This window comes from Python bivittatus, unplaced genomic scaffold (assembly GCF_059951505.1).
Source record: "Python bivittatus isolate LINGU-HERP-01145 unplaced genomic scaffold, Pbiv_v1 ctg000080_np1212, whole genome shotgun sequence".
Classification (NCBI taxonomy): Eukaryota; Metazoa; Chordata; class Lepidosauria; order Squamata; family Pythonidae; genus Python; species Python bivittatus.
In genome coordinates this window covers 79,037,546-79,060,272 of record NW_028277035.1, presented here as the reverse complement: position 1 = coordinate 79,060,272, position 22,727 = coordinate 79,037,546, and the positions used below count along the sequence as shown (strand labels likewise).

General features: G+C 41.1%; 1 protein-coding gene across 1 annotated transcript in view; it reads right to left on the bottom strand.

Annotated features, from left to right (window-relative positions):
* Positions 1–4,081: 4,081 nt before the first annotated feature.
* The window catches only part of LRIG1 (leucine rich repeats and immunoglobulin like domains 1), a 153,789-nt gene continuing 135,143 nt past the window's right edge, over positions 4,082–22,727 (bottom strand). The window contains exons 12-19 of the mRNA XM_088134367.1: positions 22,404–22,567; positions 17,544–17,864; positions 15,056–15,337; positions 12,821–13,240; positions 11,277–11,402; positions 10,539–10,685; positions 8,994–9,290; positions 4,082–4,269 (exon numbers count right to left, since the gene is read on the bottom strand). Of these exons, the coding sequence (XP_087990493.1) occupies positions 4,082–4,269; positions 8,994–9,290; positions 10,539–10,685; positions 11,277–11,402; positions 12,821–13,240; positions 15,056–15,337; positions 17,544–17,864; positions 22,404–22,567 (1,945 nt within the window). The remainder of the gene's footprint in view (positions 4,270–8,993; positions 9,291–10,538; positions 10,686–11,276; positions 11,403–12,820; positions 13,241–15,055; positions 15,338–17,543; positions 17,865–22,403; positions 22,568–22,727) is intronic.

Genomic DNA, 22,727 nt, shown 5'->3' with positions numbered 1-22,727 from the left:
TAGTGTTTGTTGTCTGTTTTTCGCTGTGCAGCGTGCCAGCTCCATTTATCTGTTTTTAATTAAAAGAATCTAAAAATAACACTGGAGGGGCAGGGAGCTTGGTATAAACTAAGAAAAGTGCCCGTGGGCATTTTCTTGCTTGCTTTCATTACATTGTTAATTTTTGTATCTGCTGCTTGAAACTGACCCAGAATCCAGCAGTTGCAGAAGTCCTCTGCTGCCTCATGCTATCTGCGTGCACAATTTGAGTGCCTTCCTTTCAAGAGAGTTGCAGCTTTCTGATATGAAATTTAATTGACTGAAAACACAGTCCTATACTTTTTACTCAAAGGTAGGCACTATTGAACTCACAGCAGCTTGTTTCTAGGCCAGATGTTGCAGAACTGGAGCATAAGGTAGAGATTTAAGACAGACTGCTGTATGCTCAAGGAAACCACCCAGTTTACTCGATGTGGTGTAAATTTCTTGTCGTTCAGATTTAAAAACTAAAGTCTTCAAGTTGAGCTCAATTCCTGGTGGCACGCATGGGCATATCTAAGCAGTTTTCTGTTAAAAAACATGGAAATGGGCAGCTATTGCTATCTTCCAAGATAATACTTTAAAAAAAAGTTCTGTCCTGAATTTTCCAGACGGTCCTGCAACCAAGGACTAACCAGATCTGACCCTTCCAATAGAAGCTGGGTGATCCAATAGATACCAGAATTAGAGACAGGAAAGTAATACATTGGCCAAAATCAGATGCAAGATCTGGCAACTAAATCACCCCAAACTGATTAAAGATAACTTCTATATTTCATTGAACTAGTGGAGTGAATGACCACATCCATGATTGTAATTATTCAAACACAAGTTCCACTCTGTTCACCCTAACCCATTATTAGTGGGTTATGAATTAGTCATAGCCTTAAAAAAAAGTCTTCGAAATCCAGGAAGCGTAGCAATGCAGAATTTCATTTTGCTTCTCAAAACAAAACGAAACTTCAAAAATGCAGAGATCAATTAATCAAGGCAGAGTAATTGGTATTATAAATGAACCTTTATTAAAGACACTTCAATGCCATTTGTTAAACACTTCCAATATTTTTACAATGTATTCTCAATGTACAACATTGTACCACATTAGTCTAATAAATAAATAACTTTGTACACAAAAATTAATACTTCCTCTTTCACATTGCCTCTCAGAAGCAGCAGATTCACATATTTAGTGGAAGTAACAACAATTAAACAATTAACTGTATCCAAAACTTTTTTTTTCCAAAATGTTAATATGGCAAGTGTGCTTACCAATTCCAATGGTGATACCGTTTTCCTATGCCTTTATTTATCTTCATAACCAAACCTTTACTGGTTTGCCTTTCTTTAGAAAGCATGTCACTGAGTCCCTCTCTTTGTGATCAAGGGGGAAAATTCACCCTGAATATGTTTTCCTATTAGCTGATCCGTTTTCTTTTAAATCACCAAATAAGCTACAAATTGGCACCTTACATCATTGGACACCTATTCCAAAGTGCTAGTGTATTTATTGTCTGGAGAAAGGGAGATGGTGAAATTATGCATTTCTTCAGAAAGCCCAGCCTCAGCTAAAAAGCAGATGTCAAAACTTGTCCTACAAAGCTATACATCTCCTGCAAACTGAATGAAAGGAATGATTTAATGGAGCAGTAACCAGATATCTAAGAAGCTCTCTCCAACTTAAAGGGAGTGTGTTTTACCAGAGCTCTCCTATTAGAGGAAAACCCTCTGCTCACAAAATTATGAAATAAAAGGCTCACTCATGGCACACCGAAACCTTCCGGTTGTTTCATATCCAGTTGCCATAGCAAGATATAAAACCTCACAATGGAGGAATAACCTGTGCCACCTGGCCTCGTAATGCCTATTTAATGGAGTTACCAGGAGAAAACCTGGTGTCAGGATATATTCAATGTTTCCTTTAGAGCCAAACAGTCTGGTTAATATAAGAACATACTAAAAAGCTTTCTCTGGTGTTTAGAGTAGCTTAAGCCCACTTTGCCCTTCCCACAGAGAAAGGGATTCCTAAATTATGGCCCTAATATGAACTACTAATATCCTGCCCTAAACTAAATCACATTTCCTACCTTTATTTCTCTGAAACTGGCCTTTAAGTCATGGCGAAGAATAGAAGGAGAACAGACCAAAGTTGATGCTGGCCCTCAGACGATGTCCTAACCTACGTTCACCAACTCTGGGTCAGCCGGAGCTGCAGTCAATCAGGTGGGGCGGGGAATGACTTTTTGGAATTACATAGGCACAAATATCAAAAGAGGCAGCACTTCTATAAATTAAAAAAAAATAAAAATCCACACTTAGGTTATAGAAACAGCTTTCATATATGTGTTCACATTTTTGTTGGTGGCTTAACTGAGCTCAAAGCAGTGTTTAAAAACTAAAGCGCGGTAGCCTAAGGTGGTTCGCTCTTTTTAATAATTTACCTTGATAGATCTTAAGTCAAAAGTATCTCGCAACACAGAGAGGATTTTCACAATCGGAGCAACTAACAATGAACCTGAATTCTGACTCAAAAGAGAAAAGGAAATTAGGTCTGCGTGTGCAAATGGGTTATTCAGTGTGTCAGGTTATTGCATAAGCAATATTAGCAATATATTTTGAAATCTCTATAAATGGTGCTAAGGTGCCAAGAGAAAACAGTAATAGGTTTCTATCAGAAAAATTTCAGACCATGAGGAGGTTTCCTCTATAACCCTCTTGCTCCTTCTGCTGCTTTTTGAGGTGGGCTTGGCAGTTTAATGTTGTTCCACAAGGATCATTGCTAGTGCAATGAACAGTTAATATTTAAATATAAATATAGGTTGTGATCTGACACAAGGCTGTGTGCATCTGAACTTAGATTGAAATTGGATAGATATGTCTGTATCCCAGAAGTCACAATATGAGCTAGGGTGTTTCAGTGCCCTACCCTAAAAATCCCTGCTGATTGCCACCCTCCTCCAGAGCAAGCCCAATTTACACTGACTAGAAACTCTGCCAAAGGACACTGGTTCAATCATGTTTCAAGAAGTAGATACTTAAGATATTCTTGGGGCATCTGGCTCACCTCTGCACAGCAATGCTAAAATAGCAGAGTTCAGTTTGCTGCTTAACCCCACACCACACTCCTATGGATTCACTTGGGAGCGAGTCTACCAAAGAAACATGTATGCAATTGTGCTGTCAATGCAACATTTCGGAGATGATGTTCAGCCTAATGAACCAATTCAATGGGGCTCTGCTAGCTATTTGGGAGAGGCAGTTGGCGAAGTGCCTCACTCTGGCCCACTCTGTTTCCCAGCTCCCTGTGTCTGTGCACATGCCCAGTCCACAGCTATTTTGCCAATTGGCACTCCCAGCAGAAATGTTATCAGTGCGCGCAAGCACTTTGAGGGTTAAGTGCTTTTCTCTTAGTGGAGGTGCTGTGTAAAGCACTTTGTCAAATTGTACCCCATTATAGTGGGGCACTATAGAAAGGGAAGTGTTATCAGTGTGGTCTTCTCTGTTGAAAGTATGTGGTCCCATCCTCAAAGTTTTCACTAAGACACCAGAACTATTCCTCTTGGAGATGGGTGGGAAGGATTTAAAGAGAAAAAACCCTTACAATGAAAAAACAATGCATATTGTCAACATTATATAATTTCACTCAGTCAAACATGCACCAAAGGATAAAACAGCCTCTGTTAAAAGATATATAATATATATAGATTTATATATATGAAAACTCTTATGTACACATTTGTTATCAAATACTTCTTTCACTTTACAGCGTGACTTTTTGCATTTCTGTGCTTTAAATGCAAGCCAACATGGAGCCACTGATCCTTCTCAGGGAAGTTTTAAAACTATTTACAAGCGGGCACCGCATAAACAGGGCTCTGTTCCCTTACGCAAGCTTGCTTCTTATACCTCATTGTGTTGTCACTTTTCCTTTAATTTGCAAAGCTGTCCTTTCAGAATTTGAGGTAGAAGTAGCCTAGATAATTCTGTGCAAATAAGTGGGATAGACAGAAGGAGTATGTTCTGTTAATTTGCACACCGCCATTTTCCTGGGTCCCTTGTCAGCGTTTCAGTGGCTTGACTCAGGAAGGGAGTCAGGTGACCTTGTTAAGAGCCCACTGGAGAGAAGCCTTGGTTTCGCTTCTCCCCCAGGTAACGTCTGAGATAATTCAGCACTTCCTTTTAGGTACAGCAGCGAGCCTTCAGCAGGCAATAAAAAGTCACAAGGCTCACAGTTTGCTAAAGGCTGTGAAGAACCTGTAAGGCAAATAAAAGCAAGAACTTTAACGGCAGTTTTTTTCAAACCACGCTGTTATCTCTCTCCCCATCATCTTTCTCTCTGTGTAGAGGTCTAACCAAGTATAAGTAAAATCTAATTCTACTTAATCTTATTTGTATCTCGTTTTGACTTTTCCACTCATGATTTAATTGGGGCTGCATTTGATGGCAGAAGTTTTTTGCTGTGGGGTATTTCTTGAGCCCATAAAGAGAGACCCAGCCTCGCTAGTGGTTCTCACCCAATGGCAGGATTTGGAAATTGAGCAGAAATCCCTGAATTTCCTGCCATAATGGGAATGTTCCTGAGAAGTGATATAGAATTGACTTTAACCTTATCAAGGCCTGCCTTAAATAAGAAAACTCCCATGTTCTGTTGTAACAATTCAGCAGACCTGAACAACCATTTCTAGTTCACGAGAGTCAATTATCCACTTGTGCCTTTGTCTTTTATCAGGGAAAGCTAAATGTTTCGATTTATTGTAATGAATAACTGATCTACTCAAAAATGTCCCAGAGCCCTTACTGAACACTACTTTAAAATCAATAAAGGCTGTGTATAAAGTCAGATCAGAATGATTTGTATATTTATTGGCCAGATAACCTCAAAAACGACAGAATGATCTCAGTGCGTATCCAAGGCAAACCATTCAATATCACAGTCATCCAAGTCTATGCCCCAACCACTGATGCTGAAGAAGCTGAGGTTGACCGCTTCTATGAAGACCTACAACATCTTCTAGAACTAGCACCAAAAAAAGATGTCCTTTTCATCATAGGGGATTGGAATGCTAAAGTAGGAAGTCAAGGAGTAATCGGAATAACAGGCAAGTTTGGCCTTGGAGTACAAAATGAAGCAGGGCAAAGGCTAATAGAGTTCTGTCAAGAGAACAAGCTAGTCATAGCAAACACTCTTTTCCAACAACACAAGAGACGACTCTACACATGGACATCACCAGATGGTCAATACCGAAACCAGATTGATTACATACTTTGCAGCCAAAGATGGAGAAGCTCTATACAGACAGCAAAAACAAGACCAGGAGCTGACTGTGGCTCAGATCATGAGCTTCTTACTGCAAAATTTAGGCTTAAATTGAAGAATGTAGGGAAAACCACTAGACCACTCAGGTATGACTTAGATCATATTCCTTGTGAGTACACAGTGAAGGTGATGAATAGATTTAGAGGATTAGATTTGGTAGACAGAGTGCCTGAAGAACTATGGACGGAGGTCCGTAACATTGTACAGGAGGCAGCAACTAAAACCATCCCAAAGAAAAAGAAATGCAAGAAAGCAAAATGGCTGTCTGATGAGGCTTTACAAATAGCTGTGGAAAGAAGGAATGCGAAAAGCAAGGGTGAAAGGGAAAGATATAAGCAACTGAATGCAGATTTCCAGAGAATAGCAAGGAGAGATAAGAAAGCCTTCTTAAATGAACAATGCAAAGAAATTGAGGAAAACAATAGAATGGGGAAGACTAGAGATCTCTTCAAGAAAATTGGAGATATGAAAGGAACGTTTAGTGCAAAGATGGGCATGATAAAGGACAAAAAGGCAGGGACCTAACAGAAGCAGAAGAGATTAAGAAGAGGTGGCAAGAATACACAGAAGAACTATACAAGAAAGATCTTAATGTCCCTGATGTCCACGCTGGTGTGATCGCTGACCTTGAGCCAGACATCCTAGAGAGTGAAGTCAAGTGGGCCTTAGGAAGCATTGCTAACAACAAAGCTAGTGGAGATGACAGTATTCCAGCTGAGTTATTTAAAATACTAAAAGACGATGGTGTTAAAGTGCTGCACTCAATATGCCAGCAAGTTTGGAAAACGCAACAGTGGCCACGGGATTGGAAAAGGTCAGTTTATGTTCCAATTCCAAAGAAGGGCAATGCCAAAGAATGCTCAAACTATCGCACAATTGCACTCATTTCACATGCTAGCAAGGTTATGCTCAAAATCCTACAAGCTAGGCTTCAGCAATACATGAACCGAGAACTACCGGATGTACAAGCTGGGTTTCGAAGAGGCAGAGGAACTAGAGATCAAATCGCCAACATTCGCTGGATCATGGAGAAAGCACGAGAGTTCCAGAAAAATATCTACTTCTGCTTCATTGACTATGCAAAAGCCTTTGATTGTGTGGATCACAACAAACTGTGGCAAATTCTTAAAGAGATGGGAGTACCAGACCACCTTACCTGTCTCCTGAGAAATCTGTATGCAGGCCAAGAAGCAACAGTTAGAACCAGTCACGGAACAACCGATTGGTTCAAAATAGGGAAAGGTGTACGACAAGGCTGTATACTGTCACCCTGCTTATTTAACCTATATGCAGAGTACATCATGAGAAATGCCAGGCTGGAAGAATCACAAGCCGGAATTAAGATTGCAGGGAGAATCATCAACAACCTCAGATATGCAGACGATACCACCCTAATGGCAGAAAGTGAAGAAGAACTAAAGAGCCTCTTGATGAGGGTGAAAGAGGAGAGTGCGAAAGCTGGTTTGAAACTCAACATTAAAAAAACTACGATCATGGCATCTCGACCCATCAATTCCTGGCAAATAGAAGGGGTAGAAATGGAAGCAGTAACAGACTTCATTTATTTGGGCTCCAAGATCACCGCAGATGGAGACTGCAGCCATGAAATTAAAAGACGCTTGCTCCTTGGGAGGAAAGCTATGGCAAGCCTAGATAGCATATTAAAAAGCAGAGACGTCACCTTGCCGACAAAGATCCGCATAGTCAAAGCTATGGTTTTTCCAGTAGTAATGTATGGCTGTGAGAGCTGGACCATAAAGAAGGCGGAGCGCCGAAGAATTGATGCCTTTGAACTGTGGTGCTGGAGAAGACTCTTGAGAGTCCCCTGGACTGCTAGGAGGTCAAACCAGTCAATCTTAAAGGAAATCAACCCTGATTGCTCATTGGAAGGATCGATAATGAAGCTCAAGCTCAGATACTTTGGTCACCTAATGCGAAGAGAGGACTCTTTGGAAAAGACCCTGATGCTGGGAAAGATTGAAGGCAAAAGGAGAAGAGGACGGCAGAGGATGAGATGGTTAGATAGCATCACTGAAGCAATGAGCATGAAACTGAGCAAACTCAGGGAGGCAGTGAAGGACCGGAAGGCCTGGTGCAGTATGGTTCATGGGGTCACGGAGAGTCGGACACGACTTAACGACTAAACAACAACAACAAATTATAGCACTAAGTGGTGGTCTGTGTTAGCGTGTCTTGGTTGGAACCCTGCTTGCTCAGCCACTAGAGCAAGTTAAATGTTTCAAATATTTGAGCATAGACTTTCAGGCTTCTAGAAGATCAACAGTTCAGGTTAATTCTGTCACTTCTACTGCCCAAAGTAGTACATTAGCTATAACCAAATTTTATAGACACCAAGGGGCAAATTACATTCCAGCAGCAATTAAACTGTTTATGGCTAAAACAGCTGCTCAACTATTGCATGGTGTTCAGACTGGCCCATTTACAAACCTAAGGGCGTTGGAAACCATTCAATTGAACTTCCTTTGTTCTCTGTTCAGTTCTCCAAAATGGGTCCCTAATGCAGTTTTGAGGCTTGAAGCTAATGTACCAACCATTAAGGCCAAGCTTGGAGCAGGATTTTAACTTCATTGTTCAGAAGCATGTTTTATCCTACAGGGTTGATACTGTCTGTGTTGATAGACAGCTACCAATTTTGTTGGTATCAAACTTGTATGGAGGAATAACATAGTCTCAGCCTTTCTCCTGAATATACAGGCCAATTAAACCTTATAGAGGCCAAATCAACAGTAAAGCAATGAATTAGGGACACCGATCATCAGAATGATCTAACCACTGTTCCTGAATTTTATCACCAAATGTTACACTGCCACAAGCCCTCTATCGTGGGGCATTTACACATTCTAACCCTGGGTAAATAAAGATGGGCTTTTTCTACAGCCTGTGTTAATGTTCTCCCTTCTGCTCTACTGCCCTTGTGGCTCTAGGGAGGTAGAAACTCCTGCCAATGTCTTCTTACAGTGGCCCTTATGGCACATTCCAAGATGAGTTTTGCTCTCCCCAATTATTTCCATGTTTGAGGGTCAAACAGACAAATTTTATGTTCATTTTTTTAGGGGATGTTAACTCGTCACTCACATTCCAGGTTGCCAAATACCTTTACCAAGCCATACCACTGCGCAAAACTTTGATTTAGATCTGTTGTTCTATTGTTTTATGATAAGTTCTGGATAACAGAGATTACTGCAACAATCTATTTTCTTTCTCTTTACTAAAGGACTCAATTTTTATACTCTCCGCCAGCATTATTTTGGCTTCTGCACTCCAACAGTCCTCCTGGGCAAAATTGCTGACTAAAAAAAGAAAAACAACTAGAGCCAATCTTGGTTTTTTAATTTATTTTCCAGAGGGCTCCTATGTGTTTCTAGAATGAAAACTAAATATAAGATAGCAACTCCAAAGGGATCACTTGGAGGAAAAGGAAGGACCAATGTGAAGCAGACCTTAGCTAAGGCTACCATATCCGGACTAGAAAAATCCAAATGGCCACTAGATGGCAGCAAAGGGAGTAGTCCTACCTAAGCTGTCTGTCCTCCATCCGTGTGCCATTTTATATGCTGAGATATGAGAGTGACTGACTTCCAAAGGTAACCTGAAAAGTGTGGGAGATATTTTAAGAAACAAACAAAAAATAGGCACATACCTTTGCTGTCCACTAGAGACGGCTTGCCTGGGCAAGCTGCTGCCATCCTGTCATGATTGCTAGGGTAGATGGTGCCATTGACATCTGATTTTCTACTCTCCACACTAGAGTTCAGAGGGCTGTGACAGTTAGCAGGAAGTATCCCATCATGCTTGTCAGACTCCTTGTTACTGGGAGTATTTGGAGGGATGGCCTCTGCAGCCAGAGAATAGTAATCTGGATCCTTGGGATAAACGGTGACACTCGCAGTATCTACACTTCCATTGCAGTCAGTATATGCTGCAGGCAAGCTATAGGCTTGAGACAGAAAGGAAAACAAATTTAATACATTGGGATTATATTCAGATAGAGGAAGTACTGATGGTTTCATGGATCTCCTTGTCACTAATAGGCATGCCAAGGACATTCTGGGTCAATGGCCTGAATTCCCAGCCAGCATGGATGACTGGCTAGGAATTCTGGAGTTTTCATCCCATCTAGGGGAAGATTATGTTTCATGTTAGAGGGCCCCATTCGTTGTTCCATATAGCTGGGTAGGCACACGCCACAGTTCTTCAGGTGTACAGAAAGGCCAAAGGATATGAATATAGCTTCCCAAGAAACTCCATATTTACTGTAAACAAATAACATGTTCCTATTCTTCAAGTCTGCAAATGCCGCACATGGCATGCTTGAGATGGTTACAGGTAAGTTTTCAAGTGATCCTAGTACTCAGAAAAACTGCTTGGGCTTCTTTATCACAAATAATAAATAAATTATGCAAAACAAGCCTGTGATGCATTTAAAAAAACAAGTCATGAAATCTGTATATTTTAGCTCATCATCGTCAAGAGTTGACCAGAAGAACCATGATTATTAAAAATCTCCTACAATGGGAAATTGCTATTCAGTAAGGACAGCAGGTTTAGCAACCTGTACAGCTGAAAAATCGACAGAGTATGATCTGAAGCAGAAATGTGGCAGGGAAGATATTTCTGTTGCTACGAATATCAGTAAAAAAGTCCACCTGATTCAATACAAAGTTATTGCTGAAAGACTCTGAGATCAGACTCTTCTCCGAGAGTATTTGAAATGACAGGATCCACACAGAAATGCACACATTTCCACATGTCTACTCATCATTTCTGCCCTAGCAACTGGTATTTGCCTATAAGAAGCATTAGGCTAGGCTAGGCTAGGGTGGAGACGGGGTCAACAGTATGGGTGGCTCTGGTGCTTTGGTGGAAAGGGTACCGTATGTTCTTATGTTGCTTTTCTGGTTGCCGTGAGCTGCCCAGGATTGCTGTGTGAGACTGGCAGCCATATAGGTTCTTTAAATAAATAAATAATGCTCAAGAGAAAAGTGTGAATTATGCAACTACCGTCTTTTTACAGTATAATTATTATTGACAGTCTGCTATTTAGCAAAACAGGTGGAGAGGCCATATCACTGAAAAAAAGTGATGTACGTTGTTAAGATGTACATCTCTGAAAGTCAAAACTCTTGTGCTTATTTATGAAAGTAAACGGATGCAGCATATTTCCCAGATTAATAAGACTTCATACCTGTCTTGTCTGTAAGAAGCATCCTATCAGGAGTATCTTCTCCTTTCCAAGCCTCTTTATTATAGCCTAAGCATATCTTTGGCTGTCGGTAAACAACAGAGTGAGCATCAGCCTCTGGATCCCTTCCTCTATTGATCTGGCAAACACCTGTAGCAGAATGATAAAGACACTGTCGAGTTGCAGGCATAGCCAGCTTTTGTAGGTAGAGAAGACACTTCAGAAAAGTTTATGGGGGAAAAAAATTGGCTTGGCTTACTATTCAGCCTTGGTACTAACCCCTGCATCTTCTAATTTTTTGGCATTTACAGAGTGCTTCATGGAAGAGATTTTCTTTATATCACAGAATATGGAACAGGTAGAAGACTCCGAGGCTCATTTGAGGGAGTTAACAGATTACATCTACTTGCCTGCCTGAATTATAGAGTTTTATAATTAAAGGTCACACAAAAGTATAACGTACATACAGAAATGGCCTGGTGATCAGTGACAATACACTCTACGGATTTAAGGCTTTTTCCTCCAGGGGAGAAACTGCAAATACAGGCTGCTTAACTATCTTGTTTTAGTCTGTTCTGTGTCAGTTGTTCAAACTCCCTTGAAAAACAGAACCACCTAGTGTTCTTTCTGAACAGAAAAGCAGTTTCTGTGATAAATAATACTAAATGTACATCTGAATTCTTGGCCTGCATCTCTTACAAAAAGAAAAAATGGATGCAGTGCTGTTTTCCCAAGACATACCATTGCTCTGGATTTGACCATTGGGCTGTTGACTGCTTTCCACTCTTCCAACCATTTCTTGTCGATCTGAAAGCGTCCCCTGGGAGGACAGATAGCTTGGCACATCAGGTGGTACAATAGTCTCATCTTGAAAAACAGGCAAGAGAGAAAAGTAAAGAGCCAATGCCTCAATCCAAGAATAGTGCTGAAATTAAGAAACAGCAGAAACCAGGGCAGGGTCTGTATATTCCCCACCATCCAGATTAGGATCCCCTTAAGTATGTTTTCAGAGGTGAGCTGATCAATCACAGGCGGCTACATAAAACACGTAGTTCTTCTTGACTGTCCTATCAAAGCTTGCTCATAGATCTCTGTCCACACAAAGACACTTATCTGGTCCAAGTCCTGTCTCCTTAACAGCATGATTGGCACTTCACAAATCACCTTTATTCCTTTTACTCCTGTCAACTCTGGAAGCATTCCAGTGTAACTTTCTAGCTTACCATTCTTCAAACAGGTGCCCACAGCAGGCGTGGGTGCCACAACTGCCAGAATTCCCAGCTTTCATCTAAGGGGACTGGGAATTGTGTAGAGATGCCAGATTGACAAAGGCTTCTTCAGTTGAACAGGCTGTAGGCACCATTATATTCTCAAAAACAAGAATAAATTATGGCTCAGAATGTCTGGAAATTACATTAAGCAGGAAAGACTACAAGTTCCAGAAGTAAGTGAAGAAGCAGTCTGGGGGCTGCCCTAAACATTTATCACTGTCAGTCAATGCAAATAAGGTCAGCATATATAAAGTTCACTGAGCTATTCCGACTGAAGACAGCATGCTGCTGATTGGCTCCTAACTTGCCGGCCCAATCATGGGTCATAAAAAACAGCTGATGGGTGAACAATGGTTGTGTCAGGGAGCAAGGTGTGTGTCCCCTTTGGCTCACGTTTCAAGAGCAAGAACCAGAGAACTACAGCTTTATTATATATCACGTAACCATCAACTTAACCAAAAACATGCCTACTGTTTTCCTGTTCTGAGATGGGGCAGTCTTCATTTTTAGGTAATACCCCCTCTTGGTTGGCAAGTAGGCTATCTTTAACAAAAGTGAGAGCACAGGGGTTAGCAAGCAGCAGATACATTGCTTGTATTCAAATTCAGTAATCTGAATCTTATTTTTGAATCTTATTTTTGCAGCTCACTTATTTTATGGAAAAGGAGCATCATATCAGATGGGGTCCTGCACTACACTTGATTTTTTGAGCAAAGAGGGCCTTCTAAGGAGGTATAATTCAAAGCATACTTAGGATAATAGTCAAAACTGCTGTTACATAAGGCTATGCTTTAGGGTATGTGCAATCTCTTGGAAGCATGGGTTGGGATGTGTGAAGACAAACCTACAAATTATGCAACTACCTAGCAATTGCACCTGGAACTGTCCACTACATTTGGAGAAGAGCAAAGCCAGTCTGTTTTTTAAGCTGTGAATGTTCTACTCAGTGGAGCTGATGAAATTATTCCTTGTGATTTAGTGTCCCAGCAACCAAAAACAAGATTTTGCACTAACCTGTGTTTGTGACACTGTATTCTTCACTCTTCTTCCTGGTTTGATAGATGATACACACCCAAACCAGAGAAGTCAATACGATACTACATACTACAGCAATAGTGATGATTCCGAAGGTGGTTCCATCCTTCCGGCAGCCAAATGAAGGCAATACGCTGACTTGGCTGTGTGCCCGTTCTGTTCCAACTGTATTTGAGATTTCACATGTGTATTTCCCAGCATCTTCCAACACAACATTCCGGACAATAAGCAACTGGTTGCCTGGAGTAAAGTGATGCCTTTCAGTAACCGTCAGAGAACGGTCACCCTTCAGCCAGTTGATGCGTGGAGGTGGACTTCCTGTTGCTTTGCATTGCAGAACCACAGTTTCACCAACAGATACAACACGATCTTCCAACGGATGAACCAAACTTGGAGTCTCTACAAGATTCCAGAAAGAAATGATACCATATAAATGATGTCATTCTATCTATTTCTGATATCATAGCAAGGAGCAGTCTGAAATTCGGGCTATGCCACAATAAAGTGTCCTTTACAAGAGGCATACTCCTCAGTTCTGAACTACAGTCTGCCTTGCTTTCTACTGAATAGTCAGCTGAAACTCCTGCCTCCTGAATCTCATCCTGATAAACAGCAGCCACTGTTCAGCTGCAGAGTATTTGTGCTTAAATATTTAAAACAGTGCTAGTGTAAAAAATGGTGATCACCGAAGATTCAAAAAGGGTGTAGTTAATAGTCACTTTAAAAATCCTGATTACAGTGGCAAGGAATGATGTCATCCTATGTAGCTGCTGTTCAGTGAAGGGCCTTCATCCTGCAGTGGACTGATTCAGACCAATAGTAACAGTAACAGTAATAATAATGATTTATAATACATTATACAATAGAAGTATGCAATATTACAGCAGCCCAGAGTCATACATGGATGGAAATAAAATACATACATACATGTTTCCAAGATCCTATTTTTAAGGATATTCGTACCTGGGTTTTGTGCAATATTTCCCAAAATATTCAGACCCTAACTCACAAATACTGGTATCCTGGAAATATTCAGCCTGGGAAAATGAGCTTGCCCCTCTACCATTTCTGCCTTTCCAGCTCCGTGTATTTCAATGGGCTGAATAAGGAATGACTAGCAGCGGTTCCATGTATGTATGTGTGTGCGTGTGTGCATGCACACACACACCCCTAACTGCTCTTTTTTGCAAAGATACCACTCCAGAATCCTAACCCTTTTAACAAAATCCAATTGGACTGTTTGGCTATAGGGAAAACAACTTTATAACTTAATTCCTTCTTACATGCAGCCCCCGTTTCCCATTTACAACAGCATCTTAAGGGGCCAGTTAAGCCAAGCTCAAGTCCACCCCATTCAGGACAGGAATTCCCCAGGGGATGATTATCCAGCCTCCTGTGAAGGGGATCCCACCACCTCCCTTGCCAGTTGGTTCCAATGCTCTTACAATTAAGTCCTTTTCCCTAACATTCAACCGGAATTTCCCTTCCTGTGACTTAAGGCCCTTATTTCATATCCTGCCCCTTGGGATGACAGAAACCAGTCAAGGCCTTCTTCTCTGTGGCGCTGCTCTTTTTGAGGGCTGTGTTTTTGAAAGCCAGACACAGACAGTTCCTCAGCCTTTCCGTAGAAAGCTTTTTTATAGTTCCCTTGACCTCACCTCCCGGGGCGTATTTTCAGATTCCTTAATCGACTTCCGGTGAAGATGCCAACATGAGAAGCTGAGCCTCCCGACAGCTCCTCTGGAAAATACTTTATTTTTTATATACTTCTGGCCAATTTTATGTCAAAAGAAGAGATTAAAGATTCCTCTCTTTCTTTGAACCTTTTCCAGTTTATCTGAATCTTTCTTAAAGAGGGCACAGCATTTTAGGGACCGGTTGATGCAGGGCCGAGAATACCAATCACTTCCCATGATTTAAAAATGATGCATCTTTTGATGTAGGCTTTTTTTTTTTTTTTTGCAACCAAATCACCCTTGCTGACTCCAATTCAGATTGTGATCAACTCCAACTCCAAAATCCTTCTCAAATGTTCCATGACCAATCCAGGCATCTGACCTATATTCTACACTTTCACATCTTTTTTCTAAGTGAAAAAGTTTTAAATTTGTCTCCCTAAATTTCACCCAGTTCTTTTCAAACTATTTCTCTATGGGATCATTTTGAATGTATTGTTCATCTTCTCAGTGAAGCAGATCTATAAAGATTTCTTACCCAGCACAGTCAGGGTGGCATTTGCTGACACAGAACCTGCAGAATTCTGAGCAGTGCAGCTGTAAATGCCCATGTCATCTATCTTCACATCTGTGATGAAAAAGACATCATCGTCGGGCATGACGTGCATGCGACGCTCTCGAGCTGCAGGGAAGTCTGTTCCTCCGTCCTTCTGCCAAGCAATCTGGGGGGTAGGGTGCCCACCAGCAGCACATTCCAACCGAGCCGTTGTCCCTGCACGGGCCGCAATGTCGTGGGGAGTTTTGAGGAAAGATGGCAACACTGTGGAAGACAAAGGGAGTGATGGCACCTCAAGCCAGTAAAGAATACTGGCTGCGCACCCCCAGCACAATCAGGACTCAAACGCATTTTTTTGCTATAGCATGTCAACTTTCTCCAGCACATTGGAGGCATTTCCAAAAATTTGCATTTCAGCATAGATAATATGGTTCTGCTTCTTTGTTTGGATTCCCCGATTTACGTTCAGGTACCACAAACGGAAAACTGTACAGAAAACAACTGAGAAGGCAGCAACTATAGAGATTATGGTTCATTGCTGAATGGTTATTAGAGGAAGAATTGTCTCCACACTGCTGAAACATTAAACTAGCTTGATGCGGTTCGCAACTGGCCAACTTTTCTAGGGACATGCAGAAGACTGCTGCAGACTGACACAAGACAGGGACAGCTTCATGATCCTTCCAATTGTGGACACATTAGTGCTACACCCTCTCTCTTCTGCAACATCCTTGCCCCAATACAGATTCACTTTGTTGCACTACTGCAATATCCTAGATAAAATGCAACATGGATTGCAAATATATATGGATCCCACTGAGATCTGGCATTAGAGCAGCGTTTTTCAAACTTGGCAACTTTAAGATGTGTGGACTTCCACTCCCAGAATTCCCCAGCCAGCATGGGAGTTGAAGTCCATACTTCTTAAAGCTGCCAAGTTTGAAAAACACTGCATTAGAGGATGGATTTCTCCATGTGAGTCAGAATAACTTACTTGTTCCAAAGCATCTTTACATTCTACTTCGGGAACAAAAATGGCAGCCTGCATTGAAGGAAAGGCTCTATCCTGGACTTGGATGCAGGGCAGTCCTTATGAAAGTTCAAGCCCTGCACCTTGAAGGCAGACAACCATCTTTTGGAATCATCTGCCTGTCTTCTCATCACCTCAATCCTGTTACAACACTTGCAACATGACAGCTCTTGCATTCATGCACAAAACCACAGAACTCCAAACTATGGAATTCATTGCCTGAGAAAGGCAGGTTATTTTCTAATTGCATTCCACTGGTAATCAACTACAGTCTTCCTTTGAATCATTTATTGTTAGTGTTGAGCCTGTGTTGTCACTTGCCAATAGTGGCTTTGTCTGGTAACTGATGCTTGTTTTAATATTTTGTGAGTTGCATGAAGTGAGGGAAAATCAAGGAATACATTTTCATATAAATAAAAATAAATATGATAAATAGTCAATATAACACTCAGGCATAAATCATTGCTCTCCCAGTTAGAATGTCTCCAGAATAATTTTAGACTGTAAGAACTGAAGCAAAATATTTAAATGATCAGTTTTCAGGAAGGAATGGAAATTATGTACATGTCCTTTGTTTTCCAAGTTTTACATTTTCTCCATCAAGTCTCTACCAAATTGGTCAACCCAGAAATTTTGCAATTTAATTGCAAGTTGCAACTGTGTCTGTTTCCAAAATGGAGTCCCCAAATCTTAAGAGGTATCTGTTGGTCTGAAAGGCTTCAGAAGTAATAGAAAGAGCTCACTGGATGAACAGCAGAAAAGTAGCACAACACAGCAGTAGAAGGCTGGGTTACCATATTATTCCTGCTGTGCTAGTTTTCTTCCAGCAGGCTTTTTTTTTAAAAAAAATAGAAATGTATAGTGATGGTATCTGACTACATGCAATTTGACCACAGAGCTCAACCTCTTCGTTCAGTTGAACTTACAGAACAGTGTTCAATTCCTATGACATTATGAATCAAAATTAAAATGCAGGACTCCAAATGGAGTGTTTTAAGTTAATTTGGAAGTACTAGATAGTAACACTTAGATAAAGGCAATGGGAAAAGTCCCAATGAATCAAGCCAACGTTTATAAGCCTGACCACCACTTGTCCAGGAGAATAATTTTTACGCAATGTCAAACCAATCCTTTGTGCACATAAACTAGAAAGGAATTATTATTGGTGTTTACATCACTTTGGAGTCGTTTCCCTTTTTTTGTTGCTATGCTTCAACATTGGCATCTAGAAAGAGGGATGTTTAGGTCACTTTCTCCAACTTGGGTGCCTCCAGATGTTTGGGCTTTAACTCTCAGAAACTCAGCAAATCCTAGCTGGGGAATTCTGGAAGATGAAGTTCTCAGGTTAAAGGAAGCCGCTTAACAATATGATAATAAAAGTAGAAAAAGCTAGTTTCTATAAGGCAGATGATTTTCAAGCCACATTTCTTCCTCACTCACCATTAACAGTAAGCTGAGCTTTGTGAGAATAGGTTGAGCCAAAATGATTGGTAATGATGCACTGATAGCGTCCCTCGTGGGAAAAAGTAACGTGGCGCAAGTGCAGAATGGTAGTATACTCTATGACCACGCCATCCCTGGCTCGGACGTGTGCAAAGTTCTCCATCTCTGCGTGGTGCAGAATCTCATTGTCCTTCTTCCAGGCAAAGGTCATCGGAGAGCTGCTGCTGCTAGCAGCTGAGCAGGTGAAGCGAATGTTTTTGCCAAGGACGGCCATCGTAGTTTCTGGTTCAACAATAATTTTGGGTTTGGGAAAATCCTCTGGAAAAGAAATGAACCATTTCCCCTTTAGAAGGGTGCACAGATATCTAAAACACACCAGTAGTCTTCGGTTGATTGTCATTAAGAAAAGCAGCGTGCTTCATGTAATCTCTGACGATGAAATTCAAATATAGTACAATCCCACTTTATCCCACACTTTATCCCACTGGGAATCTCAATCCCAGTTCCCCATCTCCATTGCATTTCTTATAGAATTTCACTTTACTGAAAAGGTAAGATGCTACTGCTACATCCACCCAAGTGTTTTTGGGAAATAATAGCAAAGTGGATTATCATTGTCTTCTTCCAAGATGCTGTTTGTTTGTTTGTTTACTTCTCTGTCTATCCCTACAGTTCTGAAAAAATCCTAATGGCTTCCCATCCAAGTACTCACCAGTCCTGTCCCTCCCACCTATTTACTGTAGTCGACAATATCTGCATTTATGTGGCTACTATTGCCTGTTTCCTTTTGCATAAAATTAAGCTGAATGGTAACAGGCATTATGAAAAACACCAGAAGGAATTCAAAACATATTTTGGGGGATGTAGGCCCTAAGGAATATCTATGGGATGACCTATAATAAGATAGCCACAATCCTAATGAGGTGACATGTGATGAAAATAATGATCTTAAATCCTTTTGGTGAAGGGACAAAACTAGGCTTTCCCATGACTTACCACTGATCCACTAATTCCAAGGCATGCAGAAAAAATTGGTATATATATAAAAATACAGTTTACATATAAGATACACACATGCATCCTACTCAATTTCCACTTTTATGCAGCATGTTAATTTGTTAAGAGTTACAACTACTGCAAGTAACACCATTAGTGCCAAGTGCTGATGGGCGGGACAGCATCCCGGCACGTGGACTTTGAAGGCGTGGCAGATAGATCTGTTTGTCCTCTATCCAAAGCAAAGGCTTGTGCTTGGGGCCCAGCAGTGAAGACTATTTGGTTTAGCGGAGTTCCAAGCAGCTTAATTTATTAATCACACACAAAACATCTCTCATTTCAATATTAACCATTACCCCCTTCCCTCCTTCCCCCTCAAAGGAGCACAGTGGTAACAATGACAAGAGACGGTCAAATGGTGAGATTGCCACCGCTAACATTCACGTTTTAAGAATGCAGTTTAGAATGCCAATGTCTCAAATCCACACTGAGCACCAATTCAGTAAGTAGCAAAAGGAGAAAGGATAGCATTTCCCTTCCTTAATTACAGGCTTCCAGACCGCAAGAGGCTCCATTCAGGGGAAAGGATCCTGTACACGGAAAGTTCACATGTCAAAATGAAGGCTTTAGTCTAAGCGTCAAAGTATGAGTATTCAAACATGGCACCTGCCATGTGCAGCCTCATACCACCATCGGCGGAAGACAGGCATTAATGTTTAGTTTTATGCCTTTGAATTGGCCCAAGAAGGGACAACAAACACTCCTGATGCATTTCAAGATTCAGGTTTCCAATTCTATCTTGCATTCTATAATGTCTGGGAGGAGAGACTGCAGTGGGCCGAACACTGAAAAAAGGGTTGGTGTAAGATGAATACAGTGGATATGCCGGGCACAGGCAGTGTATCGGTGACGATTTTATAGTTTCTCAAAGCCAAAACATCTGTGATTCTGAAGAGGGCAGGCAGACAGACAGACAAGCAATCCTATACTATCTTGAGCCCGGGGTTCTAGCACATTCCAGGCATGACCGAAGAGAACAGACCTCATGACTCAGCTGCTATGCCACAACTAGCAGCAATGCCCTGAGTGACAGGAGCAGCAGGGCCCCCCCATCCCTCCCGAGGAGTGGCAGTACATTGCTGGGGGATGTCACAACTCCACGGCTGGCAGTGATTTTCCAAGGCCTTGTTTATCTGCAGCTCAGAGCATAAGCAAGAATGCACAACGTGAGGCCACAAGGCCACATGCCAACCCTGGAACTTTTCAGTATAACCCTGAAGCTCTTCCAAAGGTTGTTACCAAATTGCAGTTTTTAATAGGATAGAAGGTGAAATGGATTAAATGAACGCTATTTTAGCATCCTGACTACGGAATTCTGGGAGTCGAAGTCCATACATCCTGAAGTTGCTGAGGTTGAGAAACACTGCTCTAACTTCATGCAATAAACAAGGGGTGGATACAATCACTGTCAAATATGGTAGATTTACTATTTATTATTATTTTATTTTTAAAAAAATACAATGCATCCCCCCTCCAAAAAAAAAAGTAGGTGACAGAACAATATTATTGCATCCATGCAAGGCAGGAAAGGTGATTTTCCATGCAATTGGGATGCTCTATTATTCTAATTTCTTGCCTAGGCTTTGCCTCATGAATGTGCTTAGGCGAGGTTAAGAGTTTATACTTTCAAAAGAGAGCTCTCTAATGCTTTATTCTCCAGGCAAAACTAAGAAGTGTCTAAAGTTTTGGTTCTGCACCAATCAACATCCTGAAGAAAGGGCAAAGATTTTTAGAAATCTGGAACTATTTTGTTTAAGAAGAGGATGAGCCAAGTGCAACTTTGGCTGTGCTTTACCCTTTAATTCTTTTTTTTTTTCCAAAACCTTCTTTGAAAAAGGCACATGTGTATTCAACAGCTTCATGATTGCTGTGCTGCTCATAACTGTTCTCTGAACTAGCAGCTGAAAAATGGCCCAAGCCAATTTGCAAAGGGAAAAATATATATCATACTGATAACACTCAACTCTCTCTCTCATTTCTCCATGAAGCATACTGATGACACTGAACTCCAGTTTTCCAGATGACCCATTCTGGAACTTCATGAACAGCAGAGGCTTCAGAGAACCTCAACTGCCACGGGCCAAACTGAAATTTCTCACTGCCACTCTGGTCACGGTTCTGAAAATAGGAATAGGATCCTAATGCCTCTCCTCTGAGAGAAATAATCAATTAGAGCAAACAAAGCTGTGTCCAGGTTTGAAGCCAGTCTGAAATGGATTCAAATAATCAGCTTCTTCCAGTGTTCACTAGACGGTGGCCACCTCCTCCATCTGAGTGATAATTCTCCAAAATCTCAGAGTCTAGGGGGAGCTTTTTCAAGACAGAATGCACCACGGCCTCCTTAAAGGCAGTAGACATCACTCCCTCATGTAAAGAGGCACTGATCAATCCCTAGACCCACCCACTTAGATGGTTTTTCAAACCCTACAGATTTTTGTTCACTTCCTCAGTCACACTAACTGAAACCAATCCCACACATTCTGACAAGATGAAGCCCTGACAACCCAAGAGGATCTGCATTAATTGTGGTGTCTAATTTGGAGTTGATGCAAGAAACTTTACCCTCAAAATTCAAGCAGGTTATTGAATGGGTATCCGATGAGTTTGTCTCAAGACTAGCTCTGAACTGCCCAGAAATTACAAAGTAGAACACAAATTATTCATCTATGCTTGTAAGGATTTTATTTTCTCTGGTACTGGCTCTCAAGCATGGGTTCCAAAGCACGTTTATGAAATCAGTTTCCTTTTCAGATTCCTGTACTGATTTGATAACTCCTATTTATCTGTTGAGATGATGAATTAACCATCTTCTGAGTTTTTAAAGTGGAATAAAAAATAAATGAATATACAGATAACGGAATATAAGGACCAAAAAAAAGGTGGGAGGAGCAATAATGCAATAAATAATTTGGGTAAGAACATATTATAGGGGAACTGCTTCCTGCAGATGGTGAAGCCTTAACAGATTTCCCATTTAAACATGTAGAAGGGAGAGAGACACTCAAGATACAATCACGCTTTGAAAACACCTCTAATTAGCCCTCATTTGTGAACAATGGGATTGGCCCACTCATCTCTTATCCTAGTTTACACAACCAGAACCTTGTGAACATAAGTTGGAGAAGTGTGCGTTGCTTTAGGCTTCATGACAATAAGGCCAAGTAGAAGGGAAATAGAGATCATAGAATCTCTTTCACAGCGAACCTTCGTGTCCTAATAACATTCTACATTTTACTAATGTGCAGTTTTGCTATTAGGTTAGGAGTTATTCACAGTTTGCCAGTCATTTGTTTTGTTCATTGTTGATTTACTTTTATCATTGTAATACTTTCCTTAAAGCAAAATCAAGCTAATAGCCTAGCAAACATTTTGAAAAATCCTCTGTTTCATAAAATTAACCAGTGTGTGGAAACAAAAGCCAAAGAGATCAAGGAAGATCAGCTGCTGGAGAAGTCAAGGCAGTCTCATCCAAGCTGGAAACCAGATTAAGATGAATCAAGGCAGGATATGCCATTCAGAAAGGCTGTTACTGCCTTCTCATCACAAGCTCTAACGCTTCCTATCATCAAATTTCCATGACCACCAAATGAGTCCCCAAGCTCCCATTTGGGATCTCTGCTCCCATATATGTTGTCAATATGATTTACAGTCCTGCTCAATGGTGAAGGCAACCAACGAAAGGGGATGCTGCACTTCACTGCATATGAAATAATAAGCTGACCACAAAATACATAGTCATTCCTGCATCAGGGCTACCCTCCAAAGCAACCTCAAAATTACCATGCGGCAGCTAAGACTCACCACATACAAAACTTTCTGGTACCACTTCAAGAATATTTCTGCCCTTTAATGCTTCTGGGTGGGCACAGGTGGCTTCCACAAACAGCTGTTGTTCTTTCTTGGTTAACCAAAGTGGCAACCACTTGAGCTGACAATCACAGAGGAAGCTCTCGCTGTTGATGCGGCTGGAAGGAAGCAAACAACCAACAAAAATAAAATGTTTTCAATAAACCGGCGAAGAAATGTTTAAAAATGCGTGTATGACAAGTGTGTGAAGATGCCTTTATTAGTTGCATGAGTATCAGCTTTGCCGCCCATGAAAGACATCATGGGCAGCAAAGCCGA